Raw genomic sequence first — 23319 nt, 5'->3', positions numbered from 1 at the left:
CAGTTTATGACGGGCTTTCCTGGGATTGATGAAAGGTTTTACTTGATTTCTCTCATGATTATGTATCTTGAAATATGAGAGAACAGCACATTACTTTCGGTTTACCACCAGCCCAATACTGAGCACTAAGCATTAACACACCAGAAACATTTATTCTCATCCTAAAAACCAGTGCAGACATGAAACTGTGACTATTAGGGAAAGCAAATACTGTAAGTCAGTTTTTACTCCACACTGTGTCACACATATAGAGCCAAGAGCAGGGAGAGAGCTCTCAGACTGATTCTCCACCAGTGGCAATTATTCACGCAGTTTATTCTAATATCTAGCTCCGTCCTGATCTTCTTTAATGTGCAACACTTTAAGCAGACACCAAGATGCAAGTTTAGAGTCGTACTCTCTCATTAATCTGAGCAAGGACAGCTTGCTGATTTCCTCTTATGCGAACACAGAATATACGCGTGTATATGCTTGTTTTGCTTGTCCTGGTTATTTGATGTTGTTGCTTTTGTTTCTCAATTCTTCCTACCTAGAAAGAATTGGATGCCAATTATTTGGAATTGTTAAAACTTGTGTGTTTTTTTCATTTTTCATCGTTACTTTCATTTACCTTAAACTCACATGTCCTGAGTGCAGTAGAACCACCAGCAACAAATCTGTTATTCATTTTTCTGTGCCAGTTTTGGCCTATTTGTGTTGATCTGTCTTTCCAGCTAAAAGAGGATGTGCGTCACAATGCGACTTGAAAACATCAAGCCCAACAACAAAGGTGAAGCTAGAGCTTTGAAACATGTTTTCCATGCAGCAGGGAATCTGACCAAGACCTCATCAAATTTTTTATTTTATTTTTTTTTTTATAACTGATAAACAGTTCTGGAGAAGGGAAATAGATGATCCAAAGTCTTAAAATGATTAAGATTATGAGCTAGACAGGCTTCATCTACAACATCAAGAATTGTGAAGAATTTCTATACTCCATAGCTTCATAGATTAGATGTATGATTTTGATTACTCTTTTTGTGTATAAATAATTGGAATGTTCTTAGTTGTAAGTCCTTAGTCCACCTTAGTTTTAGATACAGATGGAAGATGACAAATCTTTTGTACAGCAATGCAAAGCTGTGTCTAAAATTAATTGAAAAAAATAAATTTTCATTACTATCTCCCATTCTAATGTATGGTTAAACTAATATTTACACTCAGATAATTCATCATACTCCATTAAGTATTGGAATGTTTTGCATGAGGACTGTGCATAGACAGTCATCACTCATCAGCAATATTTTAAGCTTGGTTCTCCCTTTTGCCTCCCACAACGTTCGGGTGTATTGGGAAATGGACAAGGCTTGAGGGCCTTCTGAGGGTGTCCTATTCATTGTATCTGGCACCAGGACGTCGGTGGGGGAGTCTTTGGGACCTATTAGTTGAGGGGAGGAGCCTCTGTGGATCAGACTTTTTCCAGTGCATTCCACAAGTACTCGATCAGTTTGAGGAGTTTTCGGAGTTTGGAAGCAACGTTTTTGTGATGTACCAGGCCACATTGTCCTGCTGTCGATGGCTACTGCCATTAGGGAGTGTTGTTGCTATGGGGTGGGGGTGCCTGGTCAGCAAAAATGTTTGGGTGGGAATTAAATATCTAAATAACATTTACGTGAATACCAGACCCAGATTTCTCAACAGAACATTACATCGCAAAAAGATTCTTCATGTTATTTGCTTCACCTGTCCTAGGTTTTGATGATGTTGCTGATTGGTGTATCAAAAAAACATTCCCATTTACCCTAAAATGTCTTAGATTCTGACAAAATCTGAACCTGTTTAAAATGGAGAAAAACTCATTTACCTTACCGTTCTTACAGAATGAGAGGGAGTGACATCCACACGGAACACAGGCTGTTACACAACGTTCGTTAATTAAAATGTTTGAAACTCCTGGAAATTGGCAGAAGACCAAGTCAAACACTGAAATACACATGTTCATGTGCAGGCTTACTTGTGCAAACTTGAATGATCTGGTGGACCCCTGTCACAGTAATATTTTAACATGGATAAATGAAGTGCAGTATGAAGGGCAATAAAAAGCATGCCAGATCAGGTTTTCAAAAGCCCCAATAAAGACACTGAGTCAGATAACGAAGGGTAAGATCAGTATGCTTTAATAAGATATCAGTGCAGAAACACAAACTTTTTAATTGGGTTAAATTCCCCATATAGTAATGACAATGATAACAATATATTATAATAATAATGTCAATATGAATTTTTAGCATATTAAAAAAAGAATTAGCTAAAATAACTGTATAACGCTGAAAAACAAAACAAAAACAACAGAATACAAGTAGCTGAACATGGATCCCATAAGGAAAAACAAAAACCCTGTTATTACAGAAGACAAAATGCTGATATTGAAGAGGAAGCGCAATGAGTGAGTGGATCGAATTCTAAATGATTTGTCACTTATGGTTTGGGGAAACCCTTCAAGCAGCACAGTATGTTGAGCACTAGCACTGGTGAAAAGCCTCCTAAAATTACAATAGAGAACAGAAGTCCCGCCCACTTTTGGATTAGCATCTGTTTCACCAGCATTCACTTCTGACACCTGTCAGCTTTTCAACTCTGTGTTTTTTCAACCCATATTCTAAAATCTGTGATAAGTGTGTTATCAGAGACATTATAACCTTTTCTTCCATTTAGGAAAGATCAAACAAAGCTGTGAAGCAGACGCTTGCTAACAATGGAGGCAGGACTTCCTTCTCTAGATTTTTATTTTTAAATCGACTTCCTTCTAGCCAACCCTTTCCACATACATTAACACAATTTATTTCTTATTTCATGAGTTGCTAAAAAATCAATCTGAGGTTCTGTCATGTTTTTTTTTTTTTTTTTTTTTTTTTTTTTTACATTAAATGTCTAGTCCTTAAGGATCTTTGGCTTCGAAGAGCACATGTGTAGGACCATCTAGGAATATCTAAGCATGTGTTTGTGTTATTTAACTTAATTTGATGAGGAAGCAGTAAACAGTCTATTTGATTTATTACACTAAACTTGCGCATATGTTTTAAAAAGGACAAATCTTTTTGAAGTGGACAAATCTAATCTCACTAGGTAGGAGAAAAGTTAATATAGCTTATGAGGTTTTACAGTACAAAGTTTATAGTAAACACTGAGTGACAATTATTTTTCCTGCATTCTCTAACTAACAGTTAATGAACCACAGATTGAAATTCAAAGTTATCACAACTCTCTCCTTACTAAAAAAAGATCTCCATGATTTGGTTGTATAATTTAAATATATACTTTGACCTAATATCTTGTAATAGTTATTTATGCCAGTGATCAAATCATAGATCACTGAACTCATAAGTGAGCAGTTGGTTTTGATTGCTCATTGGAGGCAAACTGTTTTTTACACTGTCAAAGTAAAAGAGCTCAACTTTTACTGCAAATCATTTCCAACTAATTCTAAAAGCCCACCAACAGCTTCATCGTCAAATAGACTGTCAGGTCATATGATGAGCTGGGGAATCTGTTTCCTTTAAAACCTGACAAAAAAAAAATGTACTCATCATCACCAGAATATCTTCAATGCTTGCTAATACGGTTCTACAGCATGGTCCAATGAGATATTCATTCTAAATGAATATATGAGAGAAATAACTACAAACAACTCGAGGGGTTATTATCAAAATCATTCAATTCTTTGTGTCCGCTTTTGATTATTTTTCAATTGTTCAATACAATAGTTGAACTATAATAATGACACTATTACAATAGAATTGAACATGCAAATTAAATGAAAGCTGCAGACCAAAAATATCAATTTGGTCTATCATCACATTTACATTTAACATGTCAGGTCAAGTTTTTGTTCGATAATAACCCCAAGAGTTGAAGGATGTCATCTACAGGTTGGAAGGAACAAACTGTGCACTTGAAGGGTGAACTAAATATGTTGAAAAGTCACAATAAGGCACATTATATGGATTAAGGTGAACTTTAAAGAAAACATCAGCACAACATAATGCAGAGGACATCAAAATACAGTGTTAGTGGATCCGAGAGATAAAAGGTCTAAAAATGACACATACATGGTCTATGAAGCACCATTGCTTTTATATATGCAGCTGGAAAACTACGTGATTAATTATGTGGCAGCTTCACCTTCTTTACAATATTCAAAATGCTACATATCTGAAAAGTGAAACTTAGAAATTAATCTAAAAGTTTTTTTCCTGTTATTTTTTGAAAGCAAGAACAACAACAGTACTGGCCAGCCAACAGATTCAACAGATAGTTTAGGATAAAACTCTGGAGAGAAACAAAAATGCCACCACAACACAGAAACGGCACAAGAGGAAACGGCACAGCTAGGGGTCTGATCTAATTGCATCTACAGGGACAGGGGGTAGGTGGGGGGTAGATAGGACAAAGTACCAGGACACATAAACACTCAAAACACTGTCAACTAACATTAGTTCTGTTTAAATACGTAACGTATATGTGTACAAACCTCTATAATTCATACTCAAAAGTGGTCACCACACAAAGACAATTACCTCAAAAATAGAGTAAGAAAAATACTTTCAGAGGACAGAAGGGAGAAAAATGCCGAGGGGGTGTTTCACTGAGTGCGATTTTACTGACATCATTTGGGCGAAAGTGACAGTTTCTAGTTTAAATATCTACACTCAGTCCATAGTGTATTAGGCGAACTAACAATATTCTGTATCAAAGCCGTCTGGTATTGGCAGCCACTTTGTTTTGTGAATTATGAGAAAAAACTGGCCTTGTCCTAATCGTAAGGATTAATACATAAAGTCAACTTTCAAGTCAGTTCACAGGCTGCTGTACTGCACTGAAACCACGGCTGCTGCTGCTGCTGCTGCTATGTACAACATGGATAGTCTGAAAGATTATGCGCTTGCTGCTCTCTAGTAAACTTACACTGTATATGCAGTGGTGTGCACAGACTTACGGGGAGGGAGTGGCCTCCATCATCTTTCTCGAGTCTTTGCCCCGATATCACATCAAAGAGGCAACTTGGGTTAATAAAGCTGCTTTTTCTTTCTTTATTTTGGGCTTTCCTGGACATGAAATACCTCTTACCTGCCCGTAAAGACAATTCAAGTGGTGCACCACGATCAGCAAAACTGGCCTTCTGAACCCGCCTGTGGCACTTCTGATTAGTCTATTTGCTCAAAAACCCTCCAGTTGACATAAAGAAACATACAATTGAATACTCTCCAATGCTTTATATTAATCTGTTCTGCAAACCATTTCCCCCTCCCCGCCATTGGAAAGCAGATGGTGTCTTAACCAAATCACAAGCACTTTTCACTATTGTCCAATATTTTATGGACAAAACAGCTACAGAAAATATTTAATTTACACCATACACCAAACGGTAGGACTGTAAGGTCTGTAAAAGTCAGCGAAACAAACATTGCTTGATTTATACTTACATAGCCTTTATGGGCAAAATTAATTCTGCATACATGCTTAGTTTCCCATATTCATCCACTCCCCTAACTGGTAGAAGTCTGTGTACACCACTGGTTTTTCACGTTTTTCTGTGTCGCGTGAAGAGTGTGTAGGCATATATATGTATAATAATATAAAGTCTTAAGGCTGGTTTATATTTTTACGCAGAATCTCCGTCGTAGCCCATCATGTGCCTGAAACAAAATGGAGCTACACGTCGCGGCGACGCAAACTGCAACGAATCACCCGCCTCAGTCAGGTCAGTGGTTGCACAACATCCCCCTGATGTATTCCCTCATTGCTGCCTTGCAGGAATTTCAGTGAAAGAAACTGCTACTCAACGTTACGCTGTCTCCAAAACAAGCTTCTCAGGCTGCGGCGAGGGCTCTAAAAATATAAATCAGCCATTGCACCATGTGCAAGCCACATTACTTACATGTGCATGCTATGAATTTGGTGATTAAAGGCTAGCTTGATTACTAACTAAGCTTGAGCTGAAAGAAATAATTTCACAATAAAAAAAAAAAACCCTGTAGTCACACAAGCTATTTACCTGACAGAGATGGGAGAGTGAGGAAAACATGGTTAAACAAATCAAGGACAGAGAGAAAAAGCTTAACAATATTCAACTTACAGTAGAGTATATGCATTCAATATAATTTTAGTACTGTGTCTGAGGGATATGACACAAAAAAAAATAAAAGAGAAAGAAAGATATGGTATAGTGTCCGGTTGGTTTGGATTAAATAATGTGAAGGGTTTGACAAAAGCTAAAATGTCTCCATTCAGTAACAGAAGTATAGATTAATTAGAATAAGTAAATAACAATATAATGCACATATCACTAAAATTGACCCAAACTGATCTAATGCTGTTGTGAACCAGTTTATGTCAGACTCCTGAACATGTCTGAAACAGAGCAGAGAATGTTACACCATGACTCAGCTGGGATAGATTCAGGCAAGAGGAGGCAGGCTGACGAACGTTTTATACAGTATGTTGATAAGGCTTGAGCTGGGCTGGGTATCACTTCACTGATTCTGATTCTCGTCATACTCTTATTCTTAACCCTTTCTTATTACAGTGAAACAAACCTAAATACGACAATAACAGAAACATGTTTTAATCTTAAGAAGGCTATATACAATGATGTGTTTTATTATACAAGGAAAAACTAGAAATATTCTATATTGCCATGCTGAAGGTAAATGTCTTTATTATGGTCATACGTTATCATAATGAATTTAAAGGACAAGGGAAAAAAATTATAATTTCCTTATGTATGAATTAATATTTTTATCTCTTTCCGGCCTTCAACAGTTATTCAAATAACAATTTAAGAGGAGCTGCTCAAATTGTAGTCTGCTTTAAGCAATAATTGCCAGCTGTGTTTAGCATAAAAAGAAACGCAGAAATTCTCAGAAATTAGTACTAATAATACATCATATTGCCACAATTTAAAGTGCGCCAGTCCTGCATATTGCACCACAGTGATTAAAAAGTCATCTTTGGGAATGCCAAGAAGAGTTTTGCTCAGAATCCTTGGTTCCTATTCATTTTAACAAAAATGGCTACTATTCAGAACCAGTTTGTGATACCCAGCTCTGGCTTGAGGCTTTGACTGGAACTACAAAAGAGGGCTACGTTTACTAGTTGCTGGTCAAACATACAAAGCCAAAGAACACAGTGTCTCTGCTAATGTGTAGGTAGTTATCTTCTCGTCTGAGCTGAATGATTCTGCTGATGCAGAGAGAGAAGGTAGGGCTGGGATTTGAGCTGCATAGAGTCCTTATCAGGGTTTAGGTCTGTGATGGAGACCTGTTCTGTATGTACTGGACTTAGATTCCTACCTTGCTAAGGCTTAGCTGGAATCAGCTGGTAGATAGTTTGTATGGGAGATGTTTGGGTAGAGCTGACCTTTAAGGCAGGTTGTATGTTTTAATCCCTCCACCAGTTTTAAAACAACACCCAAGTTAAGTCTGTGTCTCCGAATGCAGTTCTGTCTACCCATGAGAAGCTCTTATAGATAACCCGGCGTAACAAGTGAAATCCCAGTGTCAAGACTCTTTAATGCAGGACACAAGTCAGAGCATCACATCATGTAATTTGTTAAACGTCCAGCATTGATCTTTTTAACCTAGGGACCCGTGATATACTTAAATATGTGGGTCATCTCTGTGGTTGGCTCAATACAGATCAGCTGGAGGTTAACTTGCATCTGATTTGAGTCGAGAGCTTGTTGGGGGGAGGAGGGGGGATAAGTGGCTTGACCCTGATTTCTCCGCTTGCTTCAATGGTATAGATAGAGTACTATTAAAGGGATGGGGAACAGAGTGTGGGGCTAAATAAGGCAGGATGTGGTCATGAATACCATTCCTTATAGGTAGCTTAGCTTCAGGGCTCCCAGGAGGCCTGGAGGTACAAAGGTAAAGAAAGGCTTTAAGTCTCGGGCTGCAGGTTGAGGCTCAGGGCTGGGAGTAAGTCCAGGTTTATGTCTGGGTTTGAATCTGGGGCTCTAGGAGGCCTGGTCCAGGGCTCTCAGCAGGTCACAGCCCTGGAGGAGGTGGAGATTGCCCTGCAGCGGGACGTTGACCTCACAGTCATAACGGGTCAATTCCGGCAAACAGGAGGGCTCGAAAGAAGGGCCCAGCAAGCGACTAGCTATGCCTGGAAAATGACAGAAACAGAAAGAAAATAGTAGTGTTATGGAATGTGGTGCATGTCCATCAAGTGGTTTGGAGCCAATAAACTTAGTGACATAGTGTCGCCAAAGAGTGATGGAATAGGCTACTTTACACATGATATAATAAGGACTCGAATCAAAGGTTACAAATAACAAAGGACAAACAGAACAACTCACCTTGGCCTTCATTTTTTTAATACTATAAAATATAAGATTTGCATAATTTACATCAGAATATCTTGGATGAAACTAATGGCACAATACAAACAGCCCGGCCAGAAGACCAAGACATAATGGGGTTGAGGGTGGAGCTTCTGAAAGGGCACTAAAGGGAGGGGGTGTTTGTTTTGCTGGTGAGTTTAAATATCTAAAGTCTTCTCATGAACAACTGACTCCACCTTACTTTTAATTTAAAGACAAGTACAGTACAGTAAATAAATCAGTGCAGTGTGAACGCTGCAACTGTTTCACAAGTGATATTAACAGAGTTTAAAAACGATAGGGCAGCTCACCCTCCGTCTTGTCAGATGGCAGCATGTTATACTCTGTGTAGCTGCAGCTCTTTTGGGGAAAGGGTTTTTCATTTGCACCACTTATCCCATTTCCTGTATACAGCGACTTCCTGTGTTGTTGCAGAGAGCTGAGCGACATGTTGCCCGGCATCAACCTCCCCATCCCGGACTCTGAGAGAGGAGAGCAAGAGGTTAGGTACCACTGACAGGGTGGGAGAAATAATAACAGCATATATTATTTTCACAAACTCACCTGCCAGTGATCCTGCACTGAGGGAGCGATCCATACCACCGTCCCCCCTCATCTTCTTCCACAGGCTTTCTGAAGGCTTAATTTCCCCCTGAAAAATAGCCACACGGTTATTAAAGTAGCTGCCTATTGTGCCATTGAAATATGAAAAAAAAAAAAAAGTTGTTAGTGAGGATTCATGATGAAAAGAGTTAAATGAGTCATAATCTTAATATGAATTATGCAGCAAGAGGATAAAGGCGTTAAAATGAATGTATGCTTAATGGGTTTCATTACCTCTGTGCAGTTACACTTATATCAGAAAATAAATCCAGAGGAATGATACAGAGGAAAAAAACACCTCTCTACACAACTGGATGGTCCTACAACCAACCAGAGCCATTTTGTGAATTCAACTCGCTCAGATTACATGTATGACCACATTGCTGTTACTCTTCTGTCCATTACCATATAAAGCCAACCCAACAAATTTGATTTACCCGGCAGATATTTGCTCAAGAATTATCAGCTCCCAATGGAAAATAAACAAACAAAACAAGTGGGGAAGTTGGTGTTGCCAATGCCTTATAGGGATTACATTCTCTGATTGTGAACTCAGGCTTCCTCATTGTTCAGGTAGCTTGTATCATATCATTCATTTTCACACTGAATCATTTCAATCTTAAAAATATTGTCTTAATCCCTATCACAAATTTACACTTTTGAATCCCTTTATTTAAGGCCATGCTTCCATACCACTAAACTGGTTTGTCCTGATCATCTATAATGGATGCATTTTACTTGTGTACTTCCATTAGTGCATGCATGGCAATATTAGACAGATATATATTTTCAGTACAGACAATTATCCATTTAGCTGCTCTTGCATCCAATTAGTAAGTGGTTGAATGCCTCACAGATCGCTTAATATAAAGCGTGTGCACTTCCATGGCAAGATTAAGAATTGCAGTATTTTACAAATACGGTATCTTGGACACAGTGTTATCAGAGAAACTCACCACAGTCATCTGGTTGAAGGAGCGCTTGATACGGTTGGCCATGGCCAGTCTGGCTGGACTCATGTCTCTGTAAGCTTGTACAAAGTTGTCAACAGATCTGCACACACACACACACACACACACACACACACACAGTAAGAATATCAGAATGGATAAAACTAATTAAGAAAAGAGTAAAGAAAATTTGGAAAAATGTTTCTGAGTACTATATTGGTTTAAATTAAGATGGAAGCATGGAAGTTGTTAGTTCAATCACCTCTGTTTCTGCATGAGATGTGACATATTCTGCTGGCAGGATGGGCGCTCCTCTCCTGTCAAAGGGTCCATCAGGTAGGTCTTGGTGGACCGTGACTGTTGCTGTTGTTGGTAAGTTAACAGTGGGTCTGGAGGCCACTGGAGATTTTGTCTGCCACCCATGGAGGACAGAGGGGTGCTGGCTGAAGACTGGCACTGTGTATTCTGCATGTGCCCCATCATGTACGCCTGTGCACGGAGGTCCACTAAACTGTTGGAGCCTCGCTTCTCCCCTGCAGCCCAGGACGCAGATGGCTGAGGCTGGTAGTGGCCTTGGGGCTGAGAACGAGATGACAGGGGCTGGAAGAGGCTGGCGATGTTGCTGAAGCTCTGATGGGTGGCCTGGTGTGTTTGGTGCAGGCTGCCATTGCTCCCCATGGATCCCGCTGGTGACGCCTCCAGGGGCTCAGACTCTGGAATGATGGGATTCAGTTGGAAGTCCTCACCATCCATTGGGATGTAAGGAGCCAAAGTCTCCAAGTCCAAGTCGCTCAAGTCGCTCTGGAAAAGGGAAACCGGAGGTTTGTTTGTAAAAAGGAATGCGAAATCTATTGAAAACTAATTATACAAATACATGTGGTCGTTTCAGGAGAGGCAAAGATCAACTCATATTTAAGACATTTAGTTTACAGTATGTGAGCTAGTAGTATACATAGACTGTAAATATGGACAAAAAATCTATGGTACTATAATTTTACAATAATTTGTAGCTCGACTCACTGATTATGCATGAAGTTAGAAGTTAATAACTTTTGGGGTCTTTCAGATGATAAATGGTGTCATATAATACTATGCTACACTATTATGCTATTGTAAGCAGATTGCCCATTGTCGTAAATACATAGACACTGTTTTTTTGGCTGTCCTTCCACTGCCAGAGTATAATTAACTGGTGAGACTGAGTATTTTCATATTTCTTGTACAGACCGCAATAACTTCCGTCTATGGCTACCTTTGGTCTCTCTCACACACCTCATTGTTCTCAGAGCTGTTCTTTCCATCTGTGTCCAGAGCAAACAGCTTCTCCGTGAGCTCCACCTTCAGGTCACTCTCTACTGAGCTGTAGTAATCACCCGGGCTGCTAGGCTGCAGAGGTGGAGGATGAATAAAAGGGAGGATGTGAAGAAAGTGGAGGGGAACATGCCGGTGGGCACAGGCAGAATGGATGAAACAAGAGCAGAAAAGAAGAAAAGAAAGAGATGAGTTTGACAAAGGCGCTATTCACGACCAAGAGCTGTTCCATCCAAATATCCACCCCCATTATTCTCATACACGCTACCCACTTTTTATGACTTCACTGAGCACAGAAAGAATACAACATGAAACAAACGCATCTAACCAGTTCCTTGAACATGAACTAATTAATGCTTTCAGTCTAGCAATCAGTCTCCCGATCTCAGTGTTCCTAACCGTGGAGCAGCTGCTGAGGCTCGGAGTAGCGCTCCCCGGTGGTGGATTCTGCTGCATGGTGAATGTAGTGGCCATGTTAGCCATGTCTCCTGGAACTGCAGCTGGGGTTTGACCTGTGGTAGGAGGAGCAGGCTTGTGGCTCTCGCTGGCCCAGGATGGAGGTCCCGGAGGAGGCATGGCTGAAGCAGACACATGGGCGTATGCTGCCGGCTGCTGGGACTCGTTGAACTGAGTGCGACCTGCAAGTGGAAATCTGAATATAGTCTCAACCACAATTTTAAAAAGGGCTATTTAAAGACCGCCTGGTTTAGCTAAATAATCCACTTCAAGGTGTTTCTTTCTCAGCACATCCTGTCGTGCAGTCTGAAGACAACACGTATCAGTACCCACCGAAGTCGAGGGAGATGATTGTGTCTCCGGGCGTTGGAGCCAGCTGAGCGAGGTCCTCTGGCTCCTCTTTGAGTTTGGTGAAGAGGGCTTCTCCCGGCTCTCCAGTCATGCCCACTCCTCCGGCGGTGAAGAAGCTGTTCATGTGCTGCGGCTTGAACAGTGACTCCGTCTGCTCCAAGGAGAAAATCATGGACTTCTCCTCGATGTCACTGCAGGATTGGAGAAGACAAAGTGAGTCAGCATGCGTGTTTATTTAAGAGAGGAGATGCCGAATTTTGATGATTCTCAGATATTTGATCAGTTTTCTAAAACGTTGCTTACCTGAGGACGTAGTTGACACACACGATGCACTGTGGCTGAGAGTTGCGGCTGTTATAAATAACAGTGCCCTGAGTTTCCACCCAGACGTAGCCCCCGTTCTTAGCCAGCATGCGGTACTGACCGCTCACTGCTTGACCCTTGGTACACACTGTGGAAGTAAGATACCATAAGATAATCCATTCATTTGTCTCACAGCAGGGGAATTTGCAGTGTTACAGCAGCATACAATTTAAAGCCAGACACCCACATTACACCAATCAGCCATAACATTATGACCTAATTGTTACGCCCCTCTACACTTCCACTGGTTCGGCCTGCGCTTAATCACCTTAATCAGCTACGCCTGAGAAGACTCAGTATAGGGCTTTGTTGAAGAGGCTAGCAGGGTCACTCTTCAGCAGCAGAAGCTCACCATGTCTGACCTGTTGTCTTTTTGTTTTCTTTTTAATGAAATAACTCCATTATGTGTCTTTACTTTTACGTTGCGCCTCTCGAGCGGGGTTGTAACACTAATGTTGTGTAGGTCTCCCTCCCAACTCATCAGAGAATGGACATGGGTCTTCTGAGGGTGTCCTGTGGCGTCTTTCAACACAATGTTGTTAGTGGGGGCCTTTGGGTCCTATGGGTTGACGTGGGGATCTAGTGAAGTTGGAGGCCACGTCAACACCTTGTGCTGTAACATGTGCTGTTCATGTTTTATTAGTTGTTCCTAAAGTGTTTTTGTGTGTGTGTGTCATGCTGCATCCTGCTGGGGATGGCTGCTGCCATCAAGGAGTGTCATTACTATGGGGGTGGGGGTGCCTGGTCTGTTCTAGGTGGGTGCTACATGTTTAAGTAACAGCCACATGAATGTTAGGTCCAAAAGCTTCCAGCAGCAACAACATTAAATTGTCACAAAATGGTCAAAGTTATTCACTTCTCCTGTCATTGGTTTTAATGTCGGAGCTGATTGTGTATTTCTTTTGAGCTCAGTCTGTCTCTCTTTACTCATTTTCTCTGAGATGCTTCTCCACGGGACATATAATTCTTTCATGAAATATCATTTAAAACCATTACAAATTCACCATCTTAGGCTCCTAGTGTTCGATTGTACACTTATGACTGGCAAGTGTATTTGTATTTGTTGAACTGTAACTGAAAGCAAACGGACATTTAGGTCTGTTAATGTTTGTGAGATAATTGCCTCATCTACCATTTTGCAATTTGAAGTGAAGTTGTTTGTACTGCATGGTTTTGCTTTATTCATGTATTTATTCTTTTATCTATTCAAATTGTTTAACTTTTCATTACATATCTATTTATTTTGCATCAGGCTGCAAAAATCAACCACATATTTGTCAGCACGACAAAGTGGGATGTTTGACTTTGAGCTGAGAAGGAGATGTGCTGGCCACGGTCCAAAGTTCAGCCCAGGCGTGGGAAAGGAGCGGGACTGGTCAGAAAGCGTACATAAGGCCAGTGACTCCGTGTGTGTGTGAGACACAGAGTGTTGAGGAAGTTCGGGACAACATTACATGTAGCAGGGAACGCTGTTAGCATGTGCTGATTGGCAGGCTGGTCACGTTGGCCGTGAGAGCAGGTTGTGTGTGCGTGTGTGTCACATAGAGTTAGATAGAGAGCCCTTTATCTCAACAAATTTCAGCCAACTAAGGACAACCAGAGGAAAATAATCATGCTCACACAAAACACACAATCCAAGCCCTGAAATCTTACTTTAAGTCACTTCCTTCATCGTGTTCTTTTTTTTTTTTAGGAAAAATAAGTCCTACCTGATAACAACCTAGAAACAAACTAATATCATTTACATGACATGTGCTGGTAGAATTCTGTTAGTGGCATGACATCTAAAAAAAGTCTTATTTATTGAGTCTTTGATTAAATATTGTTTTATCAAACTTTTCTTTCTTAGATTTTTAGGTTTTTTTTATTTTGTATATGTAGCAGTATAGTCTGAGAGTGAAATCATGTGGAGCTGCGTTAATGATGACCCGCACACACTTCCCCCAGACTCACTTGCGTTTACCGTTACTTAATACTACGCTCTGCTCTATCTCCCCCAGTTACCACCCAGGAGCTGCGTATCCATTACATATATTTGCAAAATAAAAGAAATATTTCTGAAATTTCGATGAAGTGCTTTGTACGTTTTTCCATTGAAAGGTGATTTGCGAATGAGCTGTAAGTCTTGTAAAGTCTTGTCTCATTCTCTTAATTTCTCTTCACGCTTCAATTGAATTGGTCATATGACCCCCACATCATCTCCGATGACAAGGAATTGTGAAAAGTGTTTCCATTGTGCTTTTGTGACACAAACGTTTGAAAAACCACCTGAAAATGTTTCAGTGATATTTGAGAGGTTTTTTGAAATGTATTCGTTTCCATTACCAGTTTTTATTGCGATATTTAGGTTTTGTGCATTTCCAGGGACAATGGAAATGCATTAAGTGTTGGATATATATATATATAGTTTTTTTTTCTCTCACGGTCCCATGAGAGTGGTTGGCATGGCAACTGGTAGTCACCATTATGTCACATTGTGTTTCTTTATTGTCAAACAATTAATGAAAATGAAACTTACCCAGCAATTGATACTTGAACATGCATCAACATTATATTCACTGCTTAAGAAGACAGAAACTATTAAGTATTTCATATGTATTTTAGTGTTTTATTTTGGCCCAAGTCCCATCCACTAACATGGAGGGGGTGGAGCTTGTGACCTATACTGCTGCCAGTCACCAGGGGGAGCTCTATATGCTTTGGCTACACTTTAGAGTAGCTGTTCCACCTTCCATCTTTACACAGTCTATGCTTGTAACATATACGCACACACCTAAAGTGTGTGGTGGCTTTAAAGAACTTAATTACCACTTTGCCTCTTGTACCGTCACTGCTCTTCAGAGCTTCTGATGATGCAGTACTGTCAGTGTAGAGAACAGCCATGCCACTTCAGAGCCTTGTCAGCACACACACACACACACACACACACAGTGTCATTAGATTGTAATAGAGGCCACCTGGTGCCCTGTCCGCTGTGTTTGTGTTTGCGACACCAGATGTGCAAACCTCATCAGGCCTTCAGATGCTACACTTAATATAATAAAAGACACCTTAATACCATGGGCCTGCTCTATGCACACAGACACACACTGTATATACAGGCACAAATGTATTACCACACATATGCTGAAACTAAAAACGCATAAACATGCGAACATAAGAATTAAGAGATTTGTCGAGACATCTAGAAAACTAGGATTGTAAAATATACAACAATAAATCTTTTTTTTTTGCTTTTTTCTAAGAAAAATTGCATCACAACTATATTTAATCTATGCTTATGTATTTAAGATGGTTTGTGGGTGAAATGGCATTTGCTTCCCATTCATTTTTACCAGACAGCATGTGAAATGTATTCTGTAGTGCATTTTGTAACATGTCAAATTTGCTTTTAAAAACAGGAAAACTGTTAAATATGTTTTTATTTTTAAATTCAAAACAAAATAATGGAAAAAGAAGCATTTATCCTGTAGAATAAATATACATTATTCTGTAGTCTAAAACGAAACAGAGAAATTTAATATAAGTCAAAATTTTCTTTCTATTAACATGCATTTTAAAAATTTGACATCTCTAGATTCAGAAGACAAACATTTAGGGATAAATCTTGTGTCATCAATTCAAAAATTACATCTGACTAGCGTTCCAAAGTCATGTCCATGCTCCGCTTTAAAAGACAAACGTTTTTTTTTTTTTTTTTGTAGAGGAATATAAAACAGTGACGGCTGTAAACCACTTGTTTTTCTTCACCTGCAAAAACTTGTCGTTTTGTAGGAATCAAATAACAGCTGTTTTCTTGTTTAGGATAAAAGGTAAATCTAAAGGTAATTCTTTGTTTTTTTTTACTTTTTAACTAGAAGAAATAATTTACTTTCATTTGTTTATTTTTTAATTTATAATCTTAAACCAAACTTGAAATTCCAAAAGGTACACAAAGCGTATATAGCCCACATGCTATTTCTTGTTTCATCTTAGCTGCATATTAGTAGTGGAAAAACTTTGAAATACATGTTACGTTAGTTGGTGATTTGAAACTGGCCATGGGATAGATGGGATAGAACCGGTCCAGGGTGTACACCGCTGCTATAGGCTTTGGAGAAACACCGCATTTTTCTTTTATTCTGACCACACACTGTGATTAAACGTTATTGAAGGTGCCAATTTATATAGACTAATCATATCTGGAACACACAGTATTCATAAAATATGTGCTTATGTTTAGTTCTGTTGTGTTCTATTAGTTGACATTGTTGCTGTAGTTGTACAGCGTGTTTTTGTCCTTGATGTTAGTGAATGCATCATACGAGAGACCGAAGTTATAGCAGAACTGAAAGAGAGCTGTATATTAGAAGTGTCAGACTGACAGTATTTATGGTGCTGATGTGCACTATAGCCCTAAGTAGCCTGTGTTCAAGCTTCAGTTACCTTGCAGTGAAGCCTCCGTAGCTTCATTGTGTGTGACACTACAATATGTATTCAGGTCAAGAATATAGGTTTCATTGTTGCGAAGCATTACTTTAAACTAGTTGACATCGACTCTCACCATGTATTTACTGACTTCAAACAATCGAAAGTTGTTCAACCTCTAGTACACACTACAAGTAACAAAAAATACAACCCCATTAGCACTGCCATTGATATGGTCACAGAGACACCGTTGGAATGTTACTGAAGCACTCAGGGACTTCATGTTGCCTGTCTAGCCCAACACATAGCAACAAGTGCTGGACATCAACTCGTTGCTTCATACTAACGGCTTCCATTCAGTATGTATTGTAGCTCATTTCATTCCATTGCTGCTAGTGTCATCACACCATAAGCGACTTCATTTCATAAGCTCAATGAATATGGTCCCTAGTCTTTAGCCCAAAGAAAACTTGTGCTATTTTCTTTTACTTGTTTGCCTGGACACAGCCTGTTCTTCTCTCAGCACTGTGTAACATGTTCCTCCATTTAGACATTAACATTCATGTTATGAGAGTGTGCAGTATGTGTGTATCTTACAGTTGTGGTGGCTCTTGGTGACGCTGTCCGAATCCAGGGCATAGTAAAAGTCGTAGACGGAACGCCCCAACAGATCCTCAGGAGTGTAACCCATCAACTCTGTTACCCTGCAACACACACATTCGATGACACAAAGGGTTTCATACTTTTAATTTGAACTCATCTTTAATTCCATTCTCCCATATTCAAAAGACAAATCCTCTTGCACTTCAAAAGACATCACGCATGATTTAGAAATCAAACAGAGAGCCGGACAGTCTTCCAAAAATAAGAATCGTTCACATTCTGCCTGCGCCAACTCTCCATGCTTCTGGGAACACCTAATCTCTCTCTGTCACTCCCATCACAGGTTCACTTTGTTCATGAGGATTTTGTAGCAAGCTTTGTGATACCATAATCTGATTAATCAAAGGCATTCAGGTGAATTAAATTAGATTCTTTTTTTTTTCTTTTTTTTTAGTGTGGAACATAAATATAGACTATGCTTGGCCATGTTAACATCCACACTTGGAGTTATTTATTCACTATCTAAGGTCTGGCTTAATTTTAACTTGGTTGTAAATCAATAGGCCAAGGGGGCACAAGGAGGATATCTCTTCCCAACAAACTGTGAGAACCTAATAAAACCTACAACAGGAAATGACCCCTCGAACACGTGGTTTTATTAGTATGAGAAGACCAGGGAGGGTAAACAGGGACATGGAATGCAGACAAGTTCATAATGCTTAACCTGAATTAAAGTGGCTGGAATGTAATCTTATTCAACTCAACTGCCACCAAGATCTTTCACCATGGCATAGCGACAGTGTGCCAGATCTACCTGGAACTGGGAATCTGTCCTGGTGGGTTGATATTACATATAAAAAACAAAACCCTGATGAACTTGAGCAATCAGTCTTTATGGCAGTTCTGGGAACTGTGAACTTCTCCCAGAATGATAAATTTTGTACTTAAAGTTTATATAAAATACCAGCCAAACATACTAAACTTGTTGCCAATGGCCATGTGTACATTTCTAAATCTAGTTCCAGTTTAATTTAATGTTCACGCATGTGATGAAATGATCATGACCACATTTATTGTTTGTGATTGATTACTTTTTGATTAATTTTCTAATCTCATGCTTCATCCAGACAAATACGTAGGTCTGCATTCACCTGTGATTGAGGGCTGAATGCACATTCTGGGAATATTTGAGGAAATGTGAGGAGAAATTTGGACGTTTTTTTCAGCCAAACTTGAATGAAGATTAATAATCTATGGATGGCGCTATTTGATATGGATTTATTGTGTGCGAGAATGAAAGAGGGATCAGTCCGGAGCAAACTGTGTGTCCTGCAGATTACATAATGCTGAGAGCTGCTGGCCTCTGAGTGGAGGGAGGGAATATAAAATGAAGGACGAGAAAGAAGAGAGGAGAGGTAACATCTCGCCGATTCGTTTTGTCCTGGAGTGTCTGGTATTGACTTTAAGGACATAGGTAAAGAAAGGAATGGTTGGAAAAAAAAATACTGAGTATGGACTAGGCAGGGAGGTGGAGAAGTAGTGAAAAACACAAAAAAAGAAAATCACATCTAAACATGGTTGCCACTAAAATAGCATCAGAAATAGCACATAATAACGATGATTAAGAAGATGATTGATGGAAAGAAAATAAAAAATCAATCTCTCCAAGTAGATAATTGTCAATCGTTTCTAACTCTCTAAATCTTCAATAACAACTTTCAATGTCACGATATGGACAAAAATGCTACATCATCTCTGACATGTTACCTGGTCCAACATCACTGCATTACAGTCATAAATCTGTAACAAACAGTGATGCCTCCAATCAGCAGTAAAACAATAGAAGTGAGACTGAGATAAAGACTTGAATAAATGTCGGGTTGTTATGAGGACAAACATTTTGACTTTGAAAAGGATATTTGCAATATTCTTATTTCTACTCCTACCATGTTTACTGTGAGATTTTCTTCAATATGTATGTGTGGAAATTTAATAAGAAGCAATACAGGGATGATGCAGAGATGATAAAAACTGTAGTATTGATGTAGCAACACATTAGGGAAAAAATAACTTTTAGGGTAAATCCGTCATGAACCATAACCAAAAGGAGTTTTTGAGTTTTTACTATGTAGTAGAATTTCTCTTCTTGGTTTCCCCATTTTATTCTTTCTCTACTAAGTCTCTTTCCTTTTCTCCCTCTTTTCCCCCGCCTCTCTTTCTTTGTTTCCCTTCCTTTACCCCTCACGCTGCCAGACACGAGTTAAAGAAACTTTCAGTCCCTTCTCTAATGAGTCCCTGCTGAGCTAGGAGGGCAACCCACCTGCAATAAACTCATTCGCGTAATTGGACAGAAGATTTAGCAGCTATTAAACTGCACCAAAAAGATGAAACAAAAGAAAACGGCTCCTTGTTTGTGGCTCAGTCACGCAACACACAAACGCACCTTCACTTCTCTCCAAAAGAAGCCTTTGTCCTGCCTGAGCAGCTTGATGAAGATTACAGGATTTTGCACGCATGTGCTTGTGTAACTCCACTCTGTGAGTGTGTGTGTGTAAATGTGTTGGTCATGACTGCCGTGTGTCAGTTTTTTTTTAGCTTCGAAGCTCTGAGATTCATGCTGTACATGCAATGCACATAAATCATCTGCAAGAGTGACATCTGTCGCCATGGTAACACACACACACAACATCACCTTGATCATCTTGACTGGCAGAGGACAGACAGTGTGTGTGTACAGGCTTGTCTACACATTGATCTGGGAGCAGCGCCACTTGGACAATGATGTGACAGCTTCTTATATCCATGTTTCATCTCTGGCTTTCTTTTCTTAAACTGATGTGCCTGTCAAGTCCAAGCTATTCAGTCAACACATAACAATTAGTCAAAAGGTTCTCTTCTTTGCGTTGGTGTAAATTGTTCAGTGCTTTAAGGGTTGAGTTTTAACTGGCGGTCATCCAAATCTTGATGACGATGTTCCAGTGAACTTACTGACTTGCTCTAAACACTCAATCAGAAAAAATGGCCCTTGTTCTCAATTGCATTTTCTGGTTTCATGTGTTTCATATGATTGGAAATCCCGTACTAAGTAAGAATAAGAAGTTTTCTGTAGCTGGTTGGTTTTAAAAAGGCCATTGGTCCTTGACTTGTGTATTAAATTATTTAGGAATTTCAATCTGGAGTTTCTCTGTATGGAATTCATTAGGCTCTGGCAAAGATCAGTCAGCGCAATTAAGTCCAGATTTATGGAGAAATGTAATCACAGATGTCATTTGAGTGCCATACAGATCCTTTCATTTCTAACAAAATGGCCGTCTGATGTCTCATGTGTTGTAAAAGATATCAACAGCAAGATAATAACAGTAAACAGTGATGAAGACATCTGTGGAGAAGCATGTGTCACACAGGTCACTGCTCTGATTGGTTGGAGGACTATCCAATAGTTTTTTTGTTTCTCTACATTGGTTGAAGAATTGGTTGACAGAGAAATCAGTTTTTCTCAATTTTCTTCAGATTTATAATAACCTTCATGTTGTGCCAATGCTTTTCTAGGGTTATTATAGTCCAAATAATCAAAAAATTAAATAAAGAAATTCACTTCTAACTGAAATACACCCAAAAGAGAAAGAAGATTAAGAGAAAGTGTTTTTCTTAATTTCTCTGAAATACGAGCTGATAAAACACCAAATTGCCGTGCCCGACTGCGTACGTGTGAGTGCCTACCTGTCGTCGCAGTAGGTGAACTTCATGTCCATGCTGTGTCTGCTCAGGAAGGTCCTGCTGTCCAGTGGCGTGTCGATGTTGGATGGGTGTGGGATTGGTTCACACATCAGGACAGCGCAGGTAAGCGGAGGCTCTCGAGGCACTCTTGGAGGGCAGCTGCTGTACATCTTCAGGTGTCCGGTGCAGTGCAGCACCTGGACGGAGCAGCAGGGGGAGAAATAAAAAAGGACATCAGAGCGGAACGCCACAGGACAGGAATGTGCTGGATTTGTTTTTTGTTTTTTTTACGCAGTTGAATTCATTTTGTGCTCATTTTGTTTTTTCTTTTACTTGATTGGAGGCACATTAAAGAGTAGTTCAGGGGTACAGGACAACGTAATATACTCCTGTCTCCTCTCTCTCCTTGTGAAATATTACCAGTTTGGGCCTTCAAAATTACTCAGATAAATCATCCTGTGAGGGAAAACTTTCTCTTTGGCGTCACATTCTGTTCACATATTTAACCTGCAACAATTAGGCTGCAGATTGCTTCATTTCATTATCTGTTGTGTAGCCAACTGGAAGAGATGGCCGTATAAGAACACGCGCAGATGTTGCAAATGTGTTGCTTTGCAGCTGCAGCAGCTGTTACCTTCCAGCTGGCCGACTTGAGGTTGACGGTGCGTCCTCTGTTGGTCACTGTGCACTTCATCCGCATGAAGAAATCTCGCTCTGTGCTCAGCTCTTTGCCTTTTTTGCTGAACCCGCTTCCTGGAAAATGGACACGAACACAGCAGGAATTCTGCTTAATATTTCACATCATCATCATCTGCATCTCAACTCGTTGTGTGACTCAACATCACCGTTTTCCAGTTTCATTTCAAATGATGAAATTAAAGGGAAAAGCTTTCCTTTTGCTAGAACCATCCAAATGTTGCTACATAAAGCCTCCAAAGATTCACACGGCCTAGGGAGATTCTATGCGAAGAACCATTTTTATATTCCTTATTTTTCTATATTCCTGTTTGTAGCTATAAGAATATCTAATATTTGTAATTACATTTCAGTTTCGAAATTAACCATAAACTTAAAGTTAAGGCTCCCATCTTCCTCCCTCTTATCTCCTTTCCTCTATGTGACGGGAAAGCGGTCGCAGAGGATGTGAAATCAGGGCCAAGTCGTTACATCACGAGGTCAGAGTTCAGCACTGCAGCCGCAGAACCGCAGCCAAGTGGTGAAGTGTGTCTTTTGTCAATCTGCACTCTCACAAGTGTGTCTTTATCTTTATATAGTTCCACTTGAGCAAAACAAACAGTGCAAGGGAGGGGGGAAAAAATTCTCCCCAGGCTGAGGAAAAAAATTTGTAGGCGAGTGAGTGAATTTAATTAAATAGGTCTACAAAATATACATTATTGTTCGGTTTGTGTGTTTTGTTTGACACTGTGTGAGGGAGAGGACATTATATCCCTCACAGAAACCACAGTCAGCGTAACTTACTATTACTGCGATTTTACAGTGTAACAATGTCTATTTTTAGACAAGTAAAAATTCTCAATGCTTGGCCAGAAAAGGAGTACCTATGTACACTTCTGTATCTGCATCTAATTATATTGCGTGCGACTTTCTGCAACAACTAAATTTGCAAAAAAAATGTTGATCTGCTCCGTTCTCCTTTCTCTCTTAGCGCCTCCCCTCGTCTTCTCGTCCATCAAGCCAGCAGCTCTTATCATCTTTCCCTCGCCTCTCCACATGCACACTTCACAACTGCTTGCACACACACACACACACACACACACACACACACACACACACACACACACTCCTCCACTGTATCTCTCTTTAGGTTCCGCTGCGTATGGCCTCTGACACTCTGTTCTCGTGTTTGTTCTGGACACATCAGATATAGATTATTACATAACTCCATGTTTTCCATAGATTCATTTCAGTCCCACAAGCAGCAATGAGGGTGTTAGTGGATCAGAATGATGGTTTAAGGCAAGGGTGTCAAACTGATTTTAGTTCGGGAGTCAGATACAGGCCAATTTGTCTGGACCAATAACATGGTAACATAATAACGTACAAGTAAGTCCAAATTTCTGCAGTTTTAGTGTGCAAAGAAGAACGAGTAGATTCCTAAGCAGTTCATCCTAGTGGACAAATGAGCAATAGCAGTTAGTTTTATTGAAACGTTGCCGCTGATCTCTTCAATTT

At 39.8% G+C, this 23319-nt stretch overlaps 1 protein-coding gene across 1 annotated transcript in view; it reads right to left on the bottom strand.

Annotated features, from left to right (window-relative positions):
• Positions 1-2135: 2135 nt before the first annotated feature.
• Positions 2136-23319, bottom strand: part of epas1b (endothelial PAS domain protein 1b) — a 50553-nt gene continuing 29369 nt past the window's right edge. The window contains exons 5-16 of the mRNA XM_047603117.1: positions 21761-21879; positions 21130-21323; positions 17404-17510; positions 12340-12487; positions 12019-12227; positions 11629-11867; positions 11191-11304; positions 10181-10719; positions 9925-10021; positions 8930-9017; positions 8677-8847; positions 2136-8148 (exon numbers count right to left, since the gene is read on the bottom strand). Coding sequence (XP_047459073.1) covers positions 7997-8148; positions 8677-8847; positions 8930-9017; positions 9925-10021; positions 10181-10719; positions 11191-11304; positions 11629-11867; positions 12019-12227; positions 12340-12487; positions 17404-17510; positions 21130-21323; positions 21761-21879 — 2177 coding nt within the window. The 3' untranslated portion in view covers positions 2136-7996. The remainder of the gene's footprint in view (positions 8149-8676; positions 8848-8929; positions 9018-9924; positions 10022-10180; positions 10720-11190; positions 11305-11628; positions 11868-12018; positions 12228-12339; positions 12488-17403; positions 17511-21129; positions 21324-21760; positions 21880-23319) is intronic.

Source organism: Mugil cephalus, chromosome 13 (genome assembly GCF_022458985.1).
Source record: "Mugil cephalus isolate CIBA_MC_2020 chromosome 13, CIBA_Mcephalus_1.1, whole genome shotgun sequence".
Classification (NCBI taxonomy): domain Eukaryota; kingdom Metazoa; phylum Chordata; class Actinopteri; order Mugiliformes; family Mugilidae; genus Mugil; species Mugil cephalus.
Note: the sequence above shows the minus strand (reverse complement) of the source record. Positions and strands in the feature narration are given on the sequence as shown.